The sequence below is a fragment of the Pungitius pungitius genome, chromosome 13, assembly GCF_949316345.1.
Source record: "Pungitius pungitius chromosome 13, fPunPun2.1, whole genome shotgun sequence".
NCBI lineage: Eukaryota > Metazoa > Chordata > Actinopteri > Perciformes > Gasterosteidae > Pungitius > Pungitius pungitius.
The window spans coordinates 6,732,115-6,748,318 of record NC_084912.1 but is presented as its reverse complement, the minus strand read 5'-3'; the positions used below and the strand labels follow the sequence as shown (position 1 = coordinate 6,748,318).

At 41.5% G+C, this 16,204-nt stretch overlaps 2 protein-coding genes across 3 annotated transcripts; one reads left to right on the top strand and one right to left on the bottom strand.

Annotated features, from left to right (window-relative positions):
* The first annotated feature begins 122 nt into the window (after positions 1 to 122).
* cfap43 (cilia and flagella associated protein 43) lies at positions 123 to 14,742 on the top strand. Of its 2 annotated transcripts, none has more exons than XM_037465917.2 (38): positions 123 to 220; positions 446 to 699; positions 886 to 982; positions 1,092 to 1,259; positions 1,407 to 1,557; positions 1,704 to 1,848; positions 1,972 to 2,054; positions 2,213 to 2,344; positions 2,481 to 2,597; positions 2,714 to 2,791; positions 2,921 to 3,069; positions 3,293 to 3,396; positions 3,520 to 3,645; positions 4,621 to 4,781; positions 4,925 to 5,089; positions 5,196 to 5,326; positions 6,290 to 6,455; positions 7,045 to 7,155; positions 7,731 to 7,808; positions 8,329 to 8,454; positions 8,547 to 8,651; positions 8,740 to 8,877; positions 9,289 to 9,483; positions 9,590 to 9,796; positions 9,927 to 10,013; positions 10,197 to 10,277; positions 10,491 to 10,619; positions 10,718 to 10,837; positions 11,063 to 11,170; positions 11,380 to 11,463; positions 11,538 to 11,626; positions 11,709 to 11,919; positions 12,111 to 12,223; positions 12,450 to 12,609; positions 12,803 to 12,967; positions 14,005 to 14,085; positions 14,186 to 14,339; positions 14,425 to 14,742. In XM_037465917.2, the coding sequence occupies exons 1-38, from the start codon at positions 192 to 194 to the stop codon at positions 14,598 to 14,600; spliced, it is 4,974 nt and encodes a 1,657-aa protein (XP_037321814.2). In that variant the 5' UTR covers positions 123 to 191; the 3' UTR covers positions 14,601 to 14,742. The 2 variants fall into 2 exon arrangements, with proteins under 2 accessions (XP_037321814.2, XP_037321813.2); XM_037465916.2 differs by having other exon boundaries at positions 11,377 to 11,463.
* Positions 14,728 to 15,880, bottom strand: sfr1 (SWI5-dependent homologous recombination repair protein 1). Its single transcript, XM_037465922.2, has 3 exons — positions 15,478 to 15,880; positions 15,040 to 15,396; positions 14,728 to 14,918 (listed from the first exon to the last, which is right to left on the bottom strand). The coding sequence occupies exons 1-3, from the start codon at positions 15,571 to 15,573 to the stop codon at positions 14,730 to 14,732; spliced, it is 642 nt and encodes a 213-aa protein (XP_037321819.1). The 5' UTR covers positions 15,574 to 15,880; the 3' UTR covers positions 14,728 to 14,729.
* Positions 15,881 to 16,204: the final 324 nt, after the last annotated feature.

Here is a 16,204-nt window from a genome sequence, read left to right as displayed (position 1 = left end):
TTTAATGATGCACACTCTGTTGCACAAGGTGGCGGTAATGCGCCGATAAACCGGATGCCAACCGCCGTAAAACCATAAAAAGAAGAAGCCAAGAAGTTTTCTGGTTGCCCGGGAAACGCAAAGACTTGTCCCTCTTTTCAATTGTGTTGCTAAATTCAATTTACCTGTATGTTCTTTTTTCTCGTTTTGAAATGGATGGCATTGGAAGTTTCGAAGTCAGGTATGTTGTTGTTACAACTACACGTCTCAGTGTTACACCCGCACCAATAATCTGACGTTTGTATCATAGTTTTATTTCAGCCCTATTTTAAATATCCTGGTTTTAGCTTGGGATGGTAAGCGCGTGTATGATGTTAGCTATTGTTATATGCTAAACCTCGAGAGGCGTAAACCGTGGATCGCCAACGTTATCTTAATCATTTGCTGTTTTTTGTTCTCCCTTCAGGTGGATACGAGGTTTTACAAACAAGAGTATCGAGTTTGTTGACAATAAAACAGTATGTCACAAATGTGGAGATAATATCTGTTTCCTTAACCTGGAGACAAAAAAGCAAAATGTGTTTCAGAGTCCTGGAAAAGGAATTGGTGCATTGGCAGTCAATGGCAACACTCGAATGTTTGCTTTCTCCGAGGAGAAGCTATCGCCATCGATATTTGTGTATATTTTCCCTGAGTTACAGTTAAAAAATGAACTTAAAGGTAAGAATGTTTCCTCCCAGTAGAAATGAGTAGCTAAATCTTGCAAGTTTTATTGATGATTTAACTGTTATTGTCTTCCTAGATGTTTTGAGTTCTTAATCTGTGTATGAATTTATCCATCCTACATTTCCAGGCTATCTTCTCTCTGACAAATACTCAAAACTTTCCACTGGTTCTTTTTTCTAGGCTCAGCACAACTAGATTTCACATCTCTCTCATTAAGCACCGATGGTCCTTATTTGGCTTGTTGTTCATCTCTGCCCGATTACACCATCACAGTTTGGTAAGCCACTGAAAGCAGCTCACTACTTTATATTGTCGATTACATTTTTCCAATAATGTTTTTTGAGGCCGAGCCGCTGTGTTGGTGTAATCACGACTGTGTGATGCAGGAACTGGGAAAACGCCGAGCCAATTTGTACAAAACCGCACGCCGGGCAGGATGTCAATTCTTTGATGTTCAACCCTCTCAGTTGGCACCAGCTCTGTGCTTTGGGCAAATGCTCCCTCACTGTCTGGAATATTGAGAAGAGCGCCAACATTCATCTGATGAAACCAAGGTAAAGCAGACCAGTTTGCGAAGCAACTGGTAGCAATGGATGTTATGTAACTGGTAAATTGACCTATGCTACCTTCATTTATCACTTTATATTATCAGAAAGGAAAATGATTGTTAAAATGTGTGTGTAATATTTGTTGCATTGCAGTGTAATAGAGCTTCCAGCAAATGATGGTTCGTATGTTGAGAGATTGGTGCCCACTTCTCATACTGTCACCGAAATACTCCCCAACTACGGCCTCGAGATGCCTCTATCGGCCATCTCAGGGCTCATGGGAGAGAAGGCAGAAAGCATTCTGGTACTGTCCCCAAATTATTTATACAACAATACACAAGTCCAATTCACTTTCCCCATTTGCTTGAAATGTTTTGAGATATTGTGGATTTTTAGTTTTGTGAATCGATCAATTTAAAGTGTTACCCAACTCCACATGTGTTTACACAGACTAAACTCTGCACCAAAGCCAGACTAACTCCTAGTGCCATCGGCTGGACACCCACATCCGAGCTTTATGTGGGCTGTGTGGAAGGCTTTCTGCTCCGCGTTGATCCAGAGAGCCTCTCTGTCTCAGTCATCTTCAACCCTACAAGTAAACAAACACCCACACTGGGACTATGGAGATCATTTGATAGTCACTGTAACAATTGTTTTATTCAATTTTTGAACATTGAAAAAACTATTTACATCTGATCTGTTTTTCACTTTTGCTCAGCTGCTGATGCCGTCCCTGAACTTAGAAACAACAACTTTCAAAGTTTATCCCTTAACCAGAATGGCTTCATTGCTGTAGGAAAGGTACTGGCCCATGCCTACATTAACATCTTTTCCCCCACTGAGCATGACACATTCAAAATCAAATGAAATTAAAATACGCGGATTGAAAGGATTTGCAATATCAGCTGTCAGCAATTTTAAATTTCTCAAATATAAAAGCCTCTTAAAATGGTTCACAGGAGAGTACGGTGCACTGCGTGCAAGTCAAAGGGACCCAGATCAACATCACACAAACGTGGCAATTAGAAGAACCTGTCACAACAGTGATGTACTCGCCTGACTGTAAAACATTACTTTTTACATCTAATACGGTACGTACTTAAATGTATCTTAGTGTGACTTGTTATACATTAAGTCATACTATATGCCATTTAATAATAACATGTAACTCAGAGAAAATATAGTGGAATATTAGAATATGACCGGATTCGGATTCTCGTTCTTCAGGGTCAAATCTATGTGTCAAACCCAACCCAGTCTGACGTCATTGTGAAGCTCCTGGATGTTCTCAACGGCGACTTTGTGGTGGCAGCTGTGTCGCACACTGACCTAAACATCTGTGTGGTAAAACGTTTGTCTTACTCACAAAATACAGTGTATCATGATGTAATTGTGCAATGTAATAGGTGTATAATTTTGGTCATTGCTGTTGTTGTTGTTTTGCTGATTGCTTATTGCAGTCGGTGAGGGATTCTGGAGTACTGCAGCTGTGGTCTACAGATGGCATTTGTCTTGGTTCCCTGTCTCTTCAAGCTGAGGTCAGATTCATGGCATATGAGCATTCCAAACAAAACAGCGGTGCCACATTTACACATTTTCTGAACATGGAGGAGGGAAATTAAATGGAAAATAACTAATGTTAAAGCTTGCAATCTTTGTCTTTTTAGGTGACAAGTCTGGCCTGCTGTCCTATTGCACAATACGCAGCTGTTGGAACGGCTTCGGGTATTGTCCTCTACATTGACCTGAACAGGGAGCAGCAACCTCGCCTGGTGCACCGGGTTCATCTACACCACACTCCTGTGGATCACCTAGTGTAAGTATCTTCTATGCTTGTGATGCCACAGTGTTCCAGTTTTATTAGTAGTAAGTATTACACCCATCATACAATTATAAAATCAAGGGATCAGTTATGTCTACCCATAAAATCCTGAGAGGAGTCAGCAAAGCAAGTTAAAACATTCTATTAAATTGATCCAAATATTCTCTTTTCTGTTTATGTGCTGTTTTCTGTGTTGTGTGTGTTCGTGTCTTTACAGTTTTGATCAAGAGGGGCACTACCTTCTCACAGGTGCCTCAGATTCATATATCTATGCACTAGACGCAAAGCCATCAAAGAAGTTTTCCGTCATAGGATACACAGGTAGATACTACTTTTTGAGCTTAGCATAGCTTAGCATGTATAAATAACCAGATAGAAAATGATTTTAATTATTACTGTAACACAGCTCAACAACGCTGATCCTTTTTTCTTTTGATTTTCCAGTGGTTCACGGACCCATTTTGTCGCTTTCCGTTCAGTGCATCAGGGACAGCGCACAAGTGAAGGTTCTTGCACAGTGCTCTGGACAGCAGCTCACAGTGCTCTCTTTGCCTACCAGGGACCTTTCAGGTAAAGCACGGGTACAGTAGAGGTATTGGCTGCTCATTCTCCATAATGTTTTTTTTAAATAAGGGCATTTGGGACATTGGTTAGAAGGAGTTTTTTTTAAGTGAGCACTGACAGAAAAATCATGAAATACTCTGAGGAGTGCAAGCTACTAACAATAGACTAATGATTAGGTGTAGTGGGCATCATTAACCCTTTATAGAGTCTGCTGGGGATAGTAGCAAAGATGCACAGTAGGGGAGATGATGGAACATTGAACATTAGATATTCATTTAGTCTGTTCACACTGTAAAAGACTCATCTCCTCTCAGGGAGGGGGGGCTGCAGCAGTAAATAACGCCATAACAGTTTACTACCCTTTCACTTGCCTTTCCTTCTTATTGTTTTAAGGCTGTGCGTCTCATAATTCATCCGTGGGAATGTTCTGACAATTTAGTCTGTTTACAAAGAGACAACCCCAGCCAGAGAGATTAGCGTAACCCATTAATCGTACTCAACAAGACATTTGTATCCAATTGTTTAGACATGTTGTCACTGGCACTGAAAGAGAGAAAAAACACTGGATTTAGAAAAACACAGCCAACTACGTCGAGGATAAAAAGCCACTGAGACAAATCTGTCTCTAGAGGAAAGTGCAAATACTAGTTTGAAGGTGTGGCTGCAGAGGATCACAGTACCACACACTTGTTAACTCTGATTTATTGAACCACAACAATGTCTGTATTTTAAGGTTCTGTCTAGTCGATTTGTTAAACTCAATAATAATGATAATGATAGAGTCAAATAAAGCGCCATATACTTAAGCTGATATGGAATTTCTGAGCCAAGACCAACTGCTGAAGAGTCCCCCTTAATTCTTGTGGGTGTGTCGATACTGGCTCTCTGCAGGCATGGTTTCAACTGAACATAAGGAGCGAGCTCGACTGTTTCCTATTCATCATTTTAATACACCGATAACGTGCCTTTGCTGACCTGCAGGTCCGGATTGTGTAGACCGACATGGTTGTCTGTCTACACTCGTCCTTAAAGCGTCCACATACGAAGTTCCTGACCCACTTGATTCTTGTGTTCTGGGAGTCAGCGAAGTCTTTGCCTACTGCCAAAAGAGGAGAACCCTTCAGCGATTTGAGCTTCCTCAGGTTTACCGCTGTCTAATGGGACAGATTATTAGGATCTATTATCTCTGTCTTCATCCAACTGAAATGTCATTGATTCAATACCTGGAACTGCTTGGTTATTTTGTCTTTGACACACTATCCTCATCCCTGATTTCTCTGCCCAGAACACAGATGACCTCTCCAGTCAACAGGTGGTCCAGCTCAAACCAGAGCAGGAAGTGAGGGGTCACCCTGTGGGCCCCGCCTCTCTCTTTCTGTCTCCTCATCGGTTGTGGCTGGCTTCTGTGGGCCGAGACGGCCTCCTACTCATCCGAGAAACCGCTTCCATGGTAGTAGTAGCGCATATTATTATTATTTAAATGACTTGTAAACCTTTGAACCGTGATATCTTTACCTGTGGTGTGCATTACAATGCTGCTGCTGCTGCACCCGTAGGAGCGGCACATAGAACTGCAATGTCATTCACGGCGCCTGGGTGGAGTTCGGAGCGTGTCCTTCTCTGCAGACAGCCAGACAGTCCTCACCGCTGGCTTGAAAGATTGCTCTCTTGTGTGCACCGATATCAGGTAAAGCAGCAGGAAGTCTGTCCTGCCTACAATGTCCAGTAGAGGGAACTGTTGCTCACAGTGTTGCCCTTGTGCGGCTGGAAATAGGGCTGTTAAATAGCAATCTTCCCCTCTTTGCGTTTGGCCTTGAGGAATGTAAAATAAATACAACTGAAGTGGTGGGTCAAGGGGGATCATGACCATAAGCTGCAGAAAAAACAAAGATCCAATAAATTTCCCTGTTGACTGAATAAGGTCATTCCATTGTGGTCTCCTCCGCTTGCCCCTGCTCTATTTTGTTTTGAAGTTAAGGTTAGGGTTATCTTTCCCATGGCAGTTTCTACTTGTAAGTACACTGTTTTACTATTGTAGCAATTGGATTAAATGTTTACATCTGTTGTTGATTCAGGTTTTAAATGTATAATCCAGTCGGCTGCTTACATTGTTAACAGTATGGTAATTTAATGTGATTTAAAGATGTGGGGGCTTTATTTTTTTATTGTCAACAAATCCCATGAGAGGGAAAAGAGTAACTGATTGAAAAGTACAAGTGATATTTGTCTATAAAGCAAAATACTGAATACATACTAGTGCACAAAATAGTACAGCTGAATAAAACTAACACAACTTACTTGTGTTTGAGTAGCATTTACAACAAAGTACTGACATGAAGTGGTTTTAAAAACTTCAAAAATAATGAAACTATGTACTTTTCAAAAGTTGTTCAAGATTTACGTCTTAAGAACAAACAAAAAATGCTTTGTGTGCAGTACCACAACCACGGTAGGGAAGTCGAAAATTATATAGAGACAAACAAATTTTACTGTTATTGTCAGTCTTATTTTAAGAGTTTTAATTTCTACTTTTTCACTTGATCATTTCATGGTTATACTAGAAACACAACATGTTTCAACGAGCCTTCATTATCTTCATATGTCTGCTCTCTTATTGTGTGTACCTTGTGTCTCCCATGGCCGTCTACAGAACTAACAGCACGGGTGCTGGTAAGATGAAGGAAGCTACTAGGTACAGTCAGTCTATGAGGCGTGTGCTGAAGAACATTTTCAATACTGAGAATCCCGTCCTCATTGATTTGCCTGAGTGGAGTCAAGCGTCTCCTGCTGGCACAGTAAAACCAGAGGAAAGTGAGGTAAATTATACTCTATTTCTGTTTTAGCAGTCATTTAGTAGACTACTGCACAGTGAACTGACTGTTGTTGCTTTTGAATCTACAAACATTACACTGCAATGCAGACTATGCCCCCACTCGTTAAAGTAATGAAGTCTCACACAACGGCCCTGTAATATGTTTTCTTCTAAGAAGTATTTCCTCACTGTTATATATGTGTTTCATCACTATTAGAAACACGTCTCAACACAACACAACCACAATAAATTAAATCAATGCCTCTTTGAAATAGTTTTGGCAAATGCATTCACTTCACGAAGCAACAGATTATGTTGGTGCTGTAGGGATTAAATGTGGCATCCCAGTAAATCTAAAGACTGTAATGATGATTGTGTATTGTTTTTGGAGAGAGTATGTTTATGAGGTGTTTCAGTCATAAACAGTTCAGCACTTTTTAATAATGAATGCATCATAAATCTGGTGTGAATATCACACAAATCAATCAATATCAAATACATTTGATTTCACATGCGATGTTTGTTCATTAACTAGTCTAAAGGTTTCGCAATGGGCCCGTGTTTTATTTTTTGTATGTGTTGACACTCTGTAGGTCAGTGGTGGAGGGCATTCTGTGGACGTGACGGAGCAGGATGAGAGTTATAACAGCCTGCCGTCTGCACCACCTTCACACCCGACCTGGCTGGAAAGCAGGCGAGAGGCGGTCAGTGACTTAACATGCCTTCATATGTGTGGTTTTTGGCACAAGATGTGGACAATGTCAACTATGTTAAGGTACTTTACCGTTGCAGGTGGAGGATTTCAAAAGAGTCCATCGCGCCTCGGTGTGATTTCTAGCTGTGTTGCTTTTGGCACAGTTTCTCGACAGCTTGATCTATCGTCACGTATTATTGAGTTAAGAATAAACCAAATAGCAAGTGGTATGGAACGGTTAAGTAGATAAGCATTATACAAATGTTCAGTACAACCCGACAAAGCTTAATTGATACAAAAAGGTGTAGCAGCCTTTGAATTGTGGGTTTTGCATCTCAATGGCGTTCACACAGTAAACGGGTAGAGGCAATTTCAGCCTGCTTTAATGCTTCAACATGATCTTTATCTGACTCGGCCTGACTCACTCGGGAATATGACTAATATTTTCTCAAAGGAAAGTTGAATTAACATGCTTTGCAAGTCAGGTTTACTTGTGTGTTGTTAGTTGACACAATTTTACACTCTTTAGTACTCAATTATTCAATATATATATACCATTTGCTTCCATCTATCTATTTCAAACAGATTATAAATGAAGACAATGAACAATATTCCGAGACAAAGAAAAACCTGAAGAGAACCATCATAGAGTTACGTCACGATGTAAGTGAGATTTGTTACATATTTGTTGATTTAAATCTTCACTTAAAATGACACTCACAAGTTCTTCAGCAGGAATGATGCAATGACATCATTAAACATTAAACCACTACTCACAGTCCATGTAAGTATACACACTCCATCATTAGCCATGTTTGATAAGTGCTTCACCAATTCAATAAAAAACATCCCTGTATTTACAAGCTGCAGCTTACTACCAGCAACACACACACACACACACACACACACCACACAAACACACACACATATTACATGAAAGAGGGATTATGTTTATAAATAATTAAATAATTCACACTGAATCTAAATAATTGATCAAACCATATCAAGGGATCCATGGTTTGCTGGTATTTCAAAGCATCCTCAGTTCCGTCTCAAGAACATTTGATCTATTTTGACAATTTATCATTTTCATTTCAGTTTTAACTCTTTTCAAATGGATCAAATCACGGTGTGCTTTAAATCCATAGGGAAAAAGTTCTAAATCATCTATTCTGTATGGCAGATCCGGGAGATGATGCACGAAAATGAGCAGCTCCCAGAGATTGAGCGTCTGGAACAAGAAGAGTTCAACCTGGATGTTGAGGAGCAGAGGAGTCTGGAGGCGATGGTGGAGCAGGAAGTTACTCGGGTAATGATCAAAAACAAACTCAATGACAGTAATGATGGGATTTAGCCTCACGGTCATGATGGAAGATGACTCTTAATGCAGTTCCATTGCAGGTGAGAAATGAAATCGAATTGGAGATTTTAGCAAAATGTTACCTAAGGGATGTCCTGAGAAGAGAATGCTGGGAGTCCTTGAAGATCAAAGGCAAGGCCATCAAGGTGATACGGATATGTTGAAGCACAGAGAAATGTTACATTCTTCAGAGAACTGTATGATGCTTACCAACAAATATAAATCACTCCTCAGGCCTTTCATTCAGAACAACAGGTGAAGAACTATCCTCTGAAAGAACCAACAGTCAAAGAGGTGGAGGACCTACAGCGGGTCCACCACATGAGGAAGATGGAAATAGCTGCTTCAACCGTAACCTCAACTGGTCCACAGGTATGAGCGCTCTGTGGTTCAGGTTCCTGGTAACGTTACGCCATATTGAGACGTGTGATGAGTTAGAATGGATTTGATGATATATTTGCTGTTTATAATTTGAAACAGAAGGCAGCGTGCAATACTTCCAGTATCCATGGATTCCATGGATATAGATTTCATCAAAGTCAAAACCGGTTTACCTCTGGAAAATAACGCTTTGAATCACTCTTACATCTGACCCTTGACTATTGTAATTTTTGTAAATGCTTGAATACGTGCCATAAGCGTTACAAATTTCAGATGGCTCCCTTCATTGAAATATTGTCAAAATAAGGTTTATAATCTTGTGGCCACAGATTACATCCTCAACAATTCTTTCAGTGCTCGCATTCAAATTATTTTTTCACCCTCATCCCCTTTCGACTGCAGCAGAGCAAGCTGAATAAAAGTTCCAACACAACCAGTGTGAAGGAGGAAGAGCAGGGCGAGGAAGGCCCGGAGGCTGAGAGCGCTGCTGTAACGGGACGTTTCTCCGCTGAATTAATAGGTTCCAATCCTTACATTTACGATCAATTCTGCCTGAAAACCACAGAGCAGAAGATTAACCAGATAATTCTGCTACAGGTAATAAATAATGTCTTTTACATTGTAAAATACTTTTCAAAAAAGCAGTAGCGAATGCACACAGAAATCCTTTTTTTTGTGCTATACTTTACTCCTCTCCACGCAGGATGTGATTCGTCACATCAAGACAGCGTTCAACATAGACTTTGAGGCCGTGTACAGGCAGAAGGTGCAGGAGCTGAACCATGTGAAGGAAAGGAACAGACACATCACGGCGATCATGCTGGAGCTGAACATGAGGGAGAAGCTGTGGGAGCCCGGCCTGACCCTCAGCGAGCAACCGGAGAGGCTGCTCACCGTGGACCACTCTGAGGTTACTGACCTCCTCGGGATCGAAAAGTTCAACAAACGATATTTGTTTTTTTTCGTCCTATAATGTGAAAAAGTGTCGTATGGTCATCGTCGTATTTCACAGAGAAATATGCGACTTTGTCCCACTACAGATAAAAGCAGAAAGGTACCTCAGCCCAGAAGAGAAAAAGGAGGAGGAGAGGAAGAAGTTGGAAGAGCAGAAGCGTTCGGGTGCCAAAGTATGCTGCCCCCCAAAATTCTTTATATACTTACATGTATGGGAAGGGCTTCACAGTTACAAGAAATGTCCGCATGCTTCACGTTTCTTCAAAAACACATACATGAATATTGTATGTTTATAACAGAAAGTGATTAGTACAAGTATTTATGTTCCTTCATACTGATTGCTCTTTCTATTGCAGGGGGATACTATCAGAGACAGGGCTCTTGATGACATGATGGACGGAGTCATTGAAGTGAAAAAAGACGACATCTTAAAAATGGTGGGTCATAATATTACAATTTTTGTCCCAGCTATCATGATGTAATAGATTGACCTCAAACTCACGTTGTTGTTTTTTTTCTTCGAAAGAAGGCGCAGACATTTCTTCCCTTTGGTACAAAGCCAAGACAAATAATTTTTAATGCAGTGTCAGTTGGATTAGATAAATCATGAGCATGAAGTACACATAGTTTCTTTTGAATTAAATCCACAGGAAATACCTGCGCCTGGGTTTGTTTTTACCAAACCTGACAAAGATTGGAGCGAGGAGGAGAAAAAGGTCTATAAAGAGTACGAAAAAAAAACCACGGACCTCAGTGAGGAGAAGGAGAAATACAAAAAGGTATTATGGTGGAAACACTCACAATTCAGTTTTGCTATGATGAGAAATATATTAAACCTCTGTTCAGTGATAAATACTAATCACCTGTGTTATTGCAGTCCATCGAAACTGAAATGAGAAAACTACAGGCATCCAGCATGGATGCTACCAAGAGGTTTGATGAAACTTTGTCAAAGCTGTTTGAGAAGAAAGTGAAATGTGAAATGGCTATTTATCAGGTGAGCCCACTCTCTCTCTCTCTCTCTTTCTCACACACACACGCACACGCACACGCACACGCACACGCACACACACACACACACACATGGACTCATGACCCGGACACATGTAGCCAATCTGAGCGGCATTACTCCACTCTGTTTCCTTTTTCTCATTGTCCTCACACAGTATCAAGGGCCCTCTGCTTTCATTGTGTTTCATGTTCTTATTGATGTATTTCACAGGAAGAGCTCAAGGTTACTTATCTTGTGTATTCAGTCCTCGAAGAAGACGAGATAAGAAATCGAGACCTGGAGCTCAAGCTCAAACTTGAAAAAATATTGGCATTCAAGGTAACAAAACTCATGCACAGAAATCCTGGAGTTCAAGTCTTGTTGACTGCGAGACTGAGTTAATGGCAGCAATGTTCTTCCAAATTCTTGTATAATAGCTTTCCATCTGTCAGATGTGGTCTGCAAGAGCTAACCTGCGTGAGAGGCTCCTTTCGAAAGTGTTCGCTACTCTTCCTCTTAACTATCAAGCTGTATTTTTCTTACAGCAGGTGACTGGACGGGAAGTAAAGAGACACGAGGAAGAACTTGAATTTTTCCAAGAGTCCTATGAAAGCACCGTAGCTGAGGACAAAGTAAGTCAGCTGAGAATATACTGAAATCGTTTTGGCTGTCCCATATAAACAAATACCCATCCACGTCCCCCAAGGTTCTTGACAAAGACTTCAGGAAGGAGTTCTTTGATGTGCGAAGCCATTTGGTCGATGCCCTTTATAAGTTATTCAAGAGTAGAACCAGGTTTGTACTAATCGTTCACCTTTAATATCCACGTTGTAAATGTAGCTGCCGAGTTGCAGCACGCTGCCTTTTTATGTCTCAGGGTTCAGAAAATGAGGACCCAGACGGAGAACAGCTCCACCCTGTTTAAAGAGCAGCGCCTGTGCGGTTCTCAGGCGCCCGACGCGCTGAGCAAAATGTTGAAGGCCATGGAGGAGCTTGACGCTCCGGAGAATATACCAGTAGGAGTCAGCCCACAAATCTGGGAGAAGTTCTGTCTTGTCCGCAGAGTAAAAGTAGAGAGTGAGCAAAAGGTAATTGGAGGAGATGGACTTAAGGACGGGAAATACAGTTTGTTTTTCACACTTCAAACATGCAGTCAGTTTAACAGTTCTAAATGCATTTACAATTTGATCTCATCAATTTCATGTTCAGGAAACATCCCCAAATTAACGTGTGTCTTGTGCGGGATTGTCGACCTCACAGTTTGACACGTTCTTTCCAGGTAAAAGTTAAAGCTCTGACTCTTGCTGAGATGCACGCTTTCCTTCAGAAGAGGAGGGAGGAGGACAGCAGCGCTCAACAGGAATTAAAAAATCTCTCTGCCGAACTTCAATGGTAAAGCTGTGATGTTGCTGTCCTTTTTATAAGTTGTGTGTGAAAACATGAAACCTTTTTATTGACCGCTCATTGGGAAACACCCGAGACAGTGGCACTCGAGCCATCAGTCTTACATTTGTCTGTAACAATAGTGGATATATATATACACATATATATATGAAAGTAAAAATGATTTGTTCTATCTATATGTAAGAGTGCTTTTTGTCTTCCTCTTCCCTTGAAGTCTGCATAGAGATAAGCAACGTTACCTAGAGGACATCGTGGTCCATCTCCTGCTCATACAGGGCCAGGTGGAGGTTTCTACAACAGGCCTGACTGCAGATTACACCAACTCAGTACTTTCCATCAGGCGTGAGCTGGAGAAACTCAACAGAACCATCCGGGTCAGCCTATAGCACCATACACTCTTATTACTAAAACATGGCGAGGCCATTTGTACCCTCGTGATGGATATACACAAAAACACAAGGGGTAAAAAAAAGGGCATATATGGTTTGTACTAAGTACAAATTGAAGTGTTGGTCAGATACATTGGTTATGAATGCCTGTGTCTGTCAAATGATTGTTAATGATCAGACCCTGGGGGAGCAGAAGATAGCCATCATGGTGGAGTACAAAGACTTCCGTAAGGGCATCATCAAGCTGCAGTGGGAGCACAGGATGAAGAGGATGCAGATAGAGCACCTCAATACCAAGGCGAGGGACATCCAGATGTTACGACTCTTGGAAGAGCAACAGGATGTGAGTGGAATCGGTACCCTGAAATATTGTCATACGGTAGTTTTATTTTAGTTTTCATCAAGGACCTGGATACATTTTAATCAGTCAAAAGCTGTCTTGGTCACAATAAGGAAATATGCGTTAAATAAGACTTTATTAGGAATAATGCTAGTGAAAAGATTTGACCCTGCGCATATTTCATGTAATTATATGTCAAATATTTTCATGAGGTTCAGCATGTCCTCGAAATGGCAATGACGTCTCTGAATTTATGGCGAAACTTTAACCCCGTAAGCATTTCTGGCCAAACCTCAGTCGCTGATATCTAGGCAGGTATTTGGCTTTTGGCAGCACCAGATGTTATGTGAGCAGAAAATTATTACCATCTCAAAGTACAGATGGGTGGTGTTTTGTTGACACTGACACACCGTATTCTCACAAGCTCTCACCTGTTTTTTTATTTTCTGTTGTCAGCTGGAGCTCAGGTGGAGAATGACTTAATAAACTACACTATGTTGTTTTACATTTCTATTCCTGCTTCAACACCTCTGCTGTTTATATGCAGTGATTAAAACAATCTAGAGAAGGGAATAAATTAAATGTGCATCGATCTGCTACACGTCAATCCAATGCATGAACAGGCAGTTTAATCAAAAACAGAAACACATGAAAGCTGACAGACAAATACTTTGCTCCCCATCATGAAAATAAGACAAAAGCCCAAGTTGTTTCATAAGGCTGTGATATAAAAAAAGGATAGGAAGGTGGTGGTTGGGTAACATAAAATTACAAAAAGAAAAAATGAGTCATTAGTCTTCTTTTCAACAAGTTGATGAGCACAGCACACGCATGGTTCCCAGCCCAAATGCCAGTTTCCTCAGGTAGCTGTACTGTGGCAAGCCGCTTCCTGTCATTGTTTAAGCCCCTGAAGGCTTGATCCATAACATTTTGTGAATTTTTCCCATTTTGGCTCTAGAGTAGACACTGTAATGCAAATCACATTGCTGCTCTTTTTGCTTAATTAGTCACATTAGTTGCCTCCCCCCCCCCCCCCCCAGTACCTCAACAAGACAGGTCGAGACAGCCGGGTGTCCAAGCAAGTTTCTATCCTGGAGAAAACTTTAGCTTTTCAGGAAAAGGTAACAAAAAAGTAACTTGTAATTTGATCTCAATCATGTCTGTGTTGTGTATTTTACATTACAGACTTGAACTGATGTACATTTTATCATCTCTCATTAGACTCATCTAAAAAGTGTGAAGTGGCGCATGAAAAATATTGAACAGCTCAACAGGCAGGCGGCAGAGAAAGCCAAGGAGAACGCAACTGTTCAACAACAGCTACCTGACATGCAGGTGACTGTGGCAGAGAGGACGCACATCTATGAAGCCATAGGTAATAAAACGAGACTTTCAGCTCATTGCAAACGGGGGTTTCGGGAACCTCTCGTGACTGATAATGTAACCTGTTTGGTGTTTAGCTTCAGAGGATAATCATGCAGCTAAAACAGAGGAGCGCTACCAGGAAATCCTTCTGAGGAGTAAGCTGGAGGAATGTGCCAGAGCGCAGGCGGAAGAGCTAGCCTCCCTCTGGGCCGAGGTCGAGCGTCTGAGGATGAAGAACTTTCCCTCACTGGATCAGCTGAAACACGACTGAGCAAGGCCTTCTGTTCGACAAACAACACTTGTTTACACTTCTCTCAACAAGTAAACTGGTGTAACGGCAACAAATAAACAGTTAACTCTGATGCGATGGTTTCAGAGCGTACTTTAAAAAAAAAAATGTTTAGGTAGTAAAGTCCTCTTCCGCGCGGTCAAAGTGCAGAATGGCGTCATCCAGACCGAAGAGGTCAATGAGCGCCGACAGGCTGGCCTTTCCTCCCTCGATGGGGACGTCTGACATCAGCTCGTACAAAGCAGCCTGAGCGCAGCTCCTCCACTTGTCAACCAGGGTCTGGAGCTGCGCCAAATCATTCTAGGGACAGAGACAGGGAATGTGTGAAATTAAAAAATGACCACTTCAGTCAAGGTAAGCTAAATAAATCTAAACGTTTGCGTTCAGAGGAAGACCGGACGGATTGAACCGTGGCTGCTACCTTGTTCCTGTACATTTTAACCATCTTGAGCCGGCGCAGCGTCTCCATCTTGTCTTTCACCTCCCTCCTCAACCGGTCTCGTTGTTGTGTGGAGTCTTTGGAAGGATGACGCGTTGGTTCGGAAATGGGTCCAGAAAAACTTTCACTCCTTGACTTCTCATTTGTGTTTACATCAACATTGGGCAAGGTCGATGAAGGGTACTTAACCGGGGAATCTGCTGAAACTTGTTGGCCGTTCTTGTCCTCCACCTTCTCATCAACACACAGGCGTTTGGCAACAGATGAGGGGGGCGAGGTGAAGGAGCGCCTCGATCTCTTCAGCCTCTCCCTCAGGGAGGAACTCAGCTTCTGGTGATGCTGCGGAGGAGATGTCAGGTAACGTTTGTTTGACGGGACGTTAGCCATATGACGTGCCAAGCAAATTGCACTGCAGCCTACCTTTTCCTCTTTGTGCTCACGGGGGCTCTCCTCCGCCGAACGAGGAGGTGAATAAATCACAGGTTTTGATTCGGCGGCTTTAGGGGTGACCTCCATGAGTGACACTTGGACTCATGAGGATCTTCTGCTGGTGAAGTACAGTCACGTGACCGATAAAAGTTGCTAAGTTGGCCCCTCGCGAGTAACTTACGTCAGTCACGTAGCGTCTGATGGACAAACATAAAGACTAAATGTAACTCGAGTACTGAAACAAAAGTGTTGATGGACACGTTCTAAAGATGTAGAAAGCAGCCCAGTGACTTCACAAAATGCTATAATTAAGATACAAAACAAGAACGCGAGGTGACAGTTCCGTGTTCTCCGTGTTGTTGCTGCTCAAGAAAGCCTCCAAAGTCAGCGATTGGGCAGAATTTGATTACGCGTTACCAAAGAGGATTGTGGGAGCTGTAGTTGTTGGTGATTAAATACACTACACAACAAGTAAATACTTTTAGAACCGTAGTCAAATGTTGTTTTATAGCTATCCCGCAAAGAACAAGGTATCATAATATTTATCTTCTTACTTAAAAGTTTAAAATACATGTTTTTTTCTTTTATATGAAAATCCAAACTAAAACTAAGAAAATACAACTCTAAAATGGAAATACTGATGATAATAATAATAATATTGTCAATAGCGTAGCGGATCAAACTTAACTGTTTTACAAAGTTAGTGCTTAAAGGAGGT

What these genes read in the sequence shown, in the direction of transcription:
- sfr1 (XM_037465922.2), bottom strand. Translation starts at nt 15,573, where the DNA reads ATGGAGGTCACCCCTAAAGCCGCCGAATCAAAACCTGTGATTTATTCA. An exon ending in GTGAGCACAAAGAGGAAAAG is followed by an intron (nt 15,397 to 15,477) that starts GTAGGCTGCAGT and finishes TCTCCTCCGCAG; the next exon opens with CATCACCAGAAGCTGAGTTC. An exon ending in TTAAAATGTACAGGAACAAG is followed by an intron (nt 14,919 to 15,039) that starts GTAGCAGCCACG and finishes CTCTGTCCCTAG; the next exon opens with AATGATTTGGCGCAGCTCCA.
- cfap43 (XM_037465916.2), top strand. Translation starts at nt 192, where the DNA reads ATGGATGGCATTGGAAGTTTCGAAGTCAG. An exon ending in CTCTCTGCCGAACTTCAATG is followed by an intron (nt 12,224 to 12,449) that starts GTAAAGCTGTGA and finishes CTTCCCTTGAAG; the next exon opens with TCTGCATAGAGATAAGCAAC. An exon ending in TCTTGGAAGAGCAACAGGAT is followed by an intron (nt 12,968 to 14,004) that starts GTGAGTGGAATC and finishes CCCCCCCCCCAG; the next exon opens with TACCTCAACAAGACAGGTCG.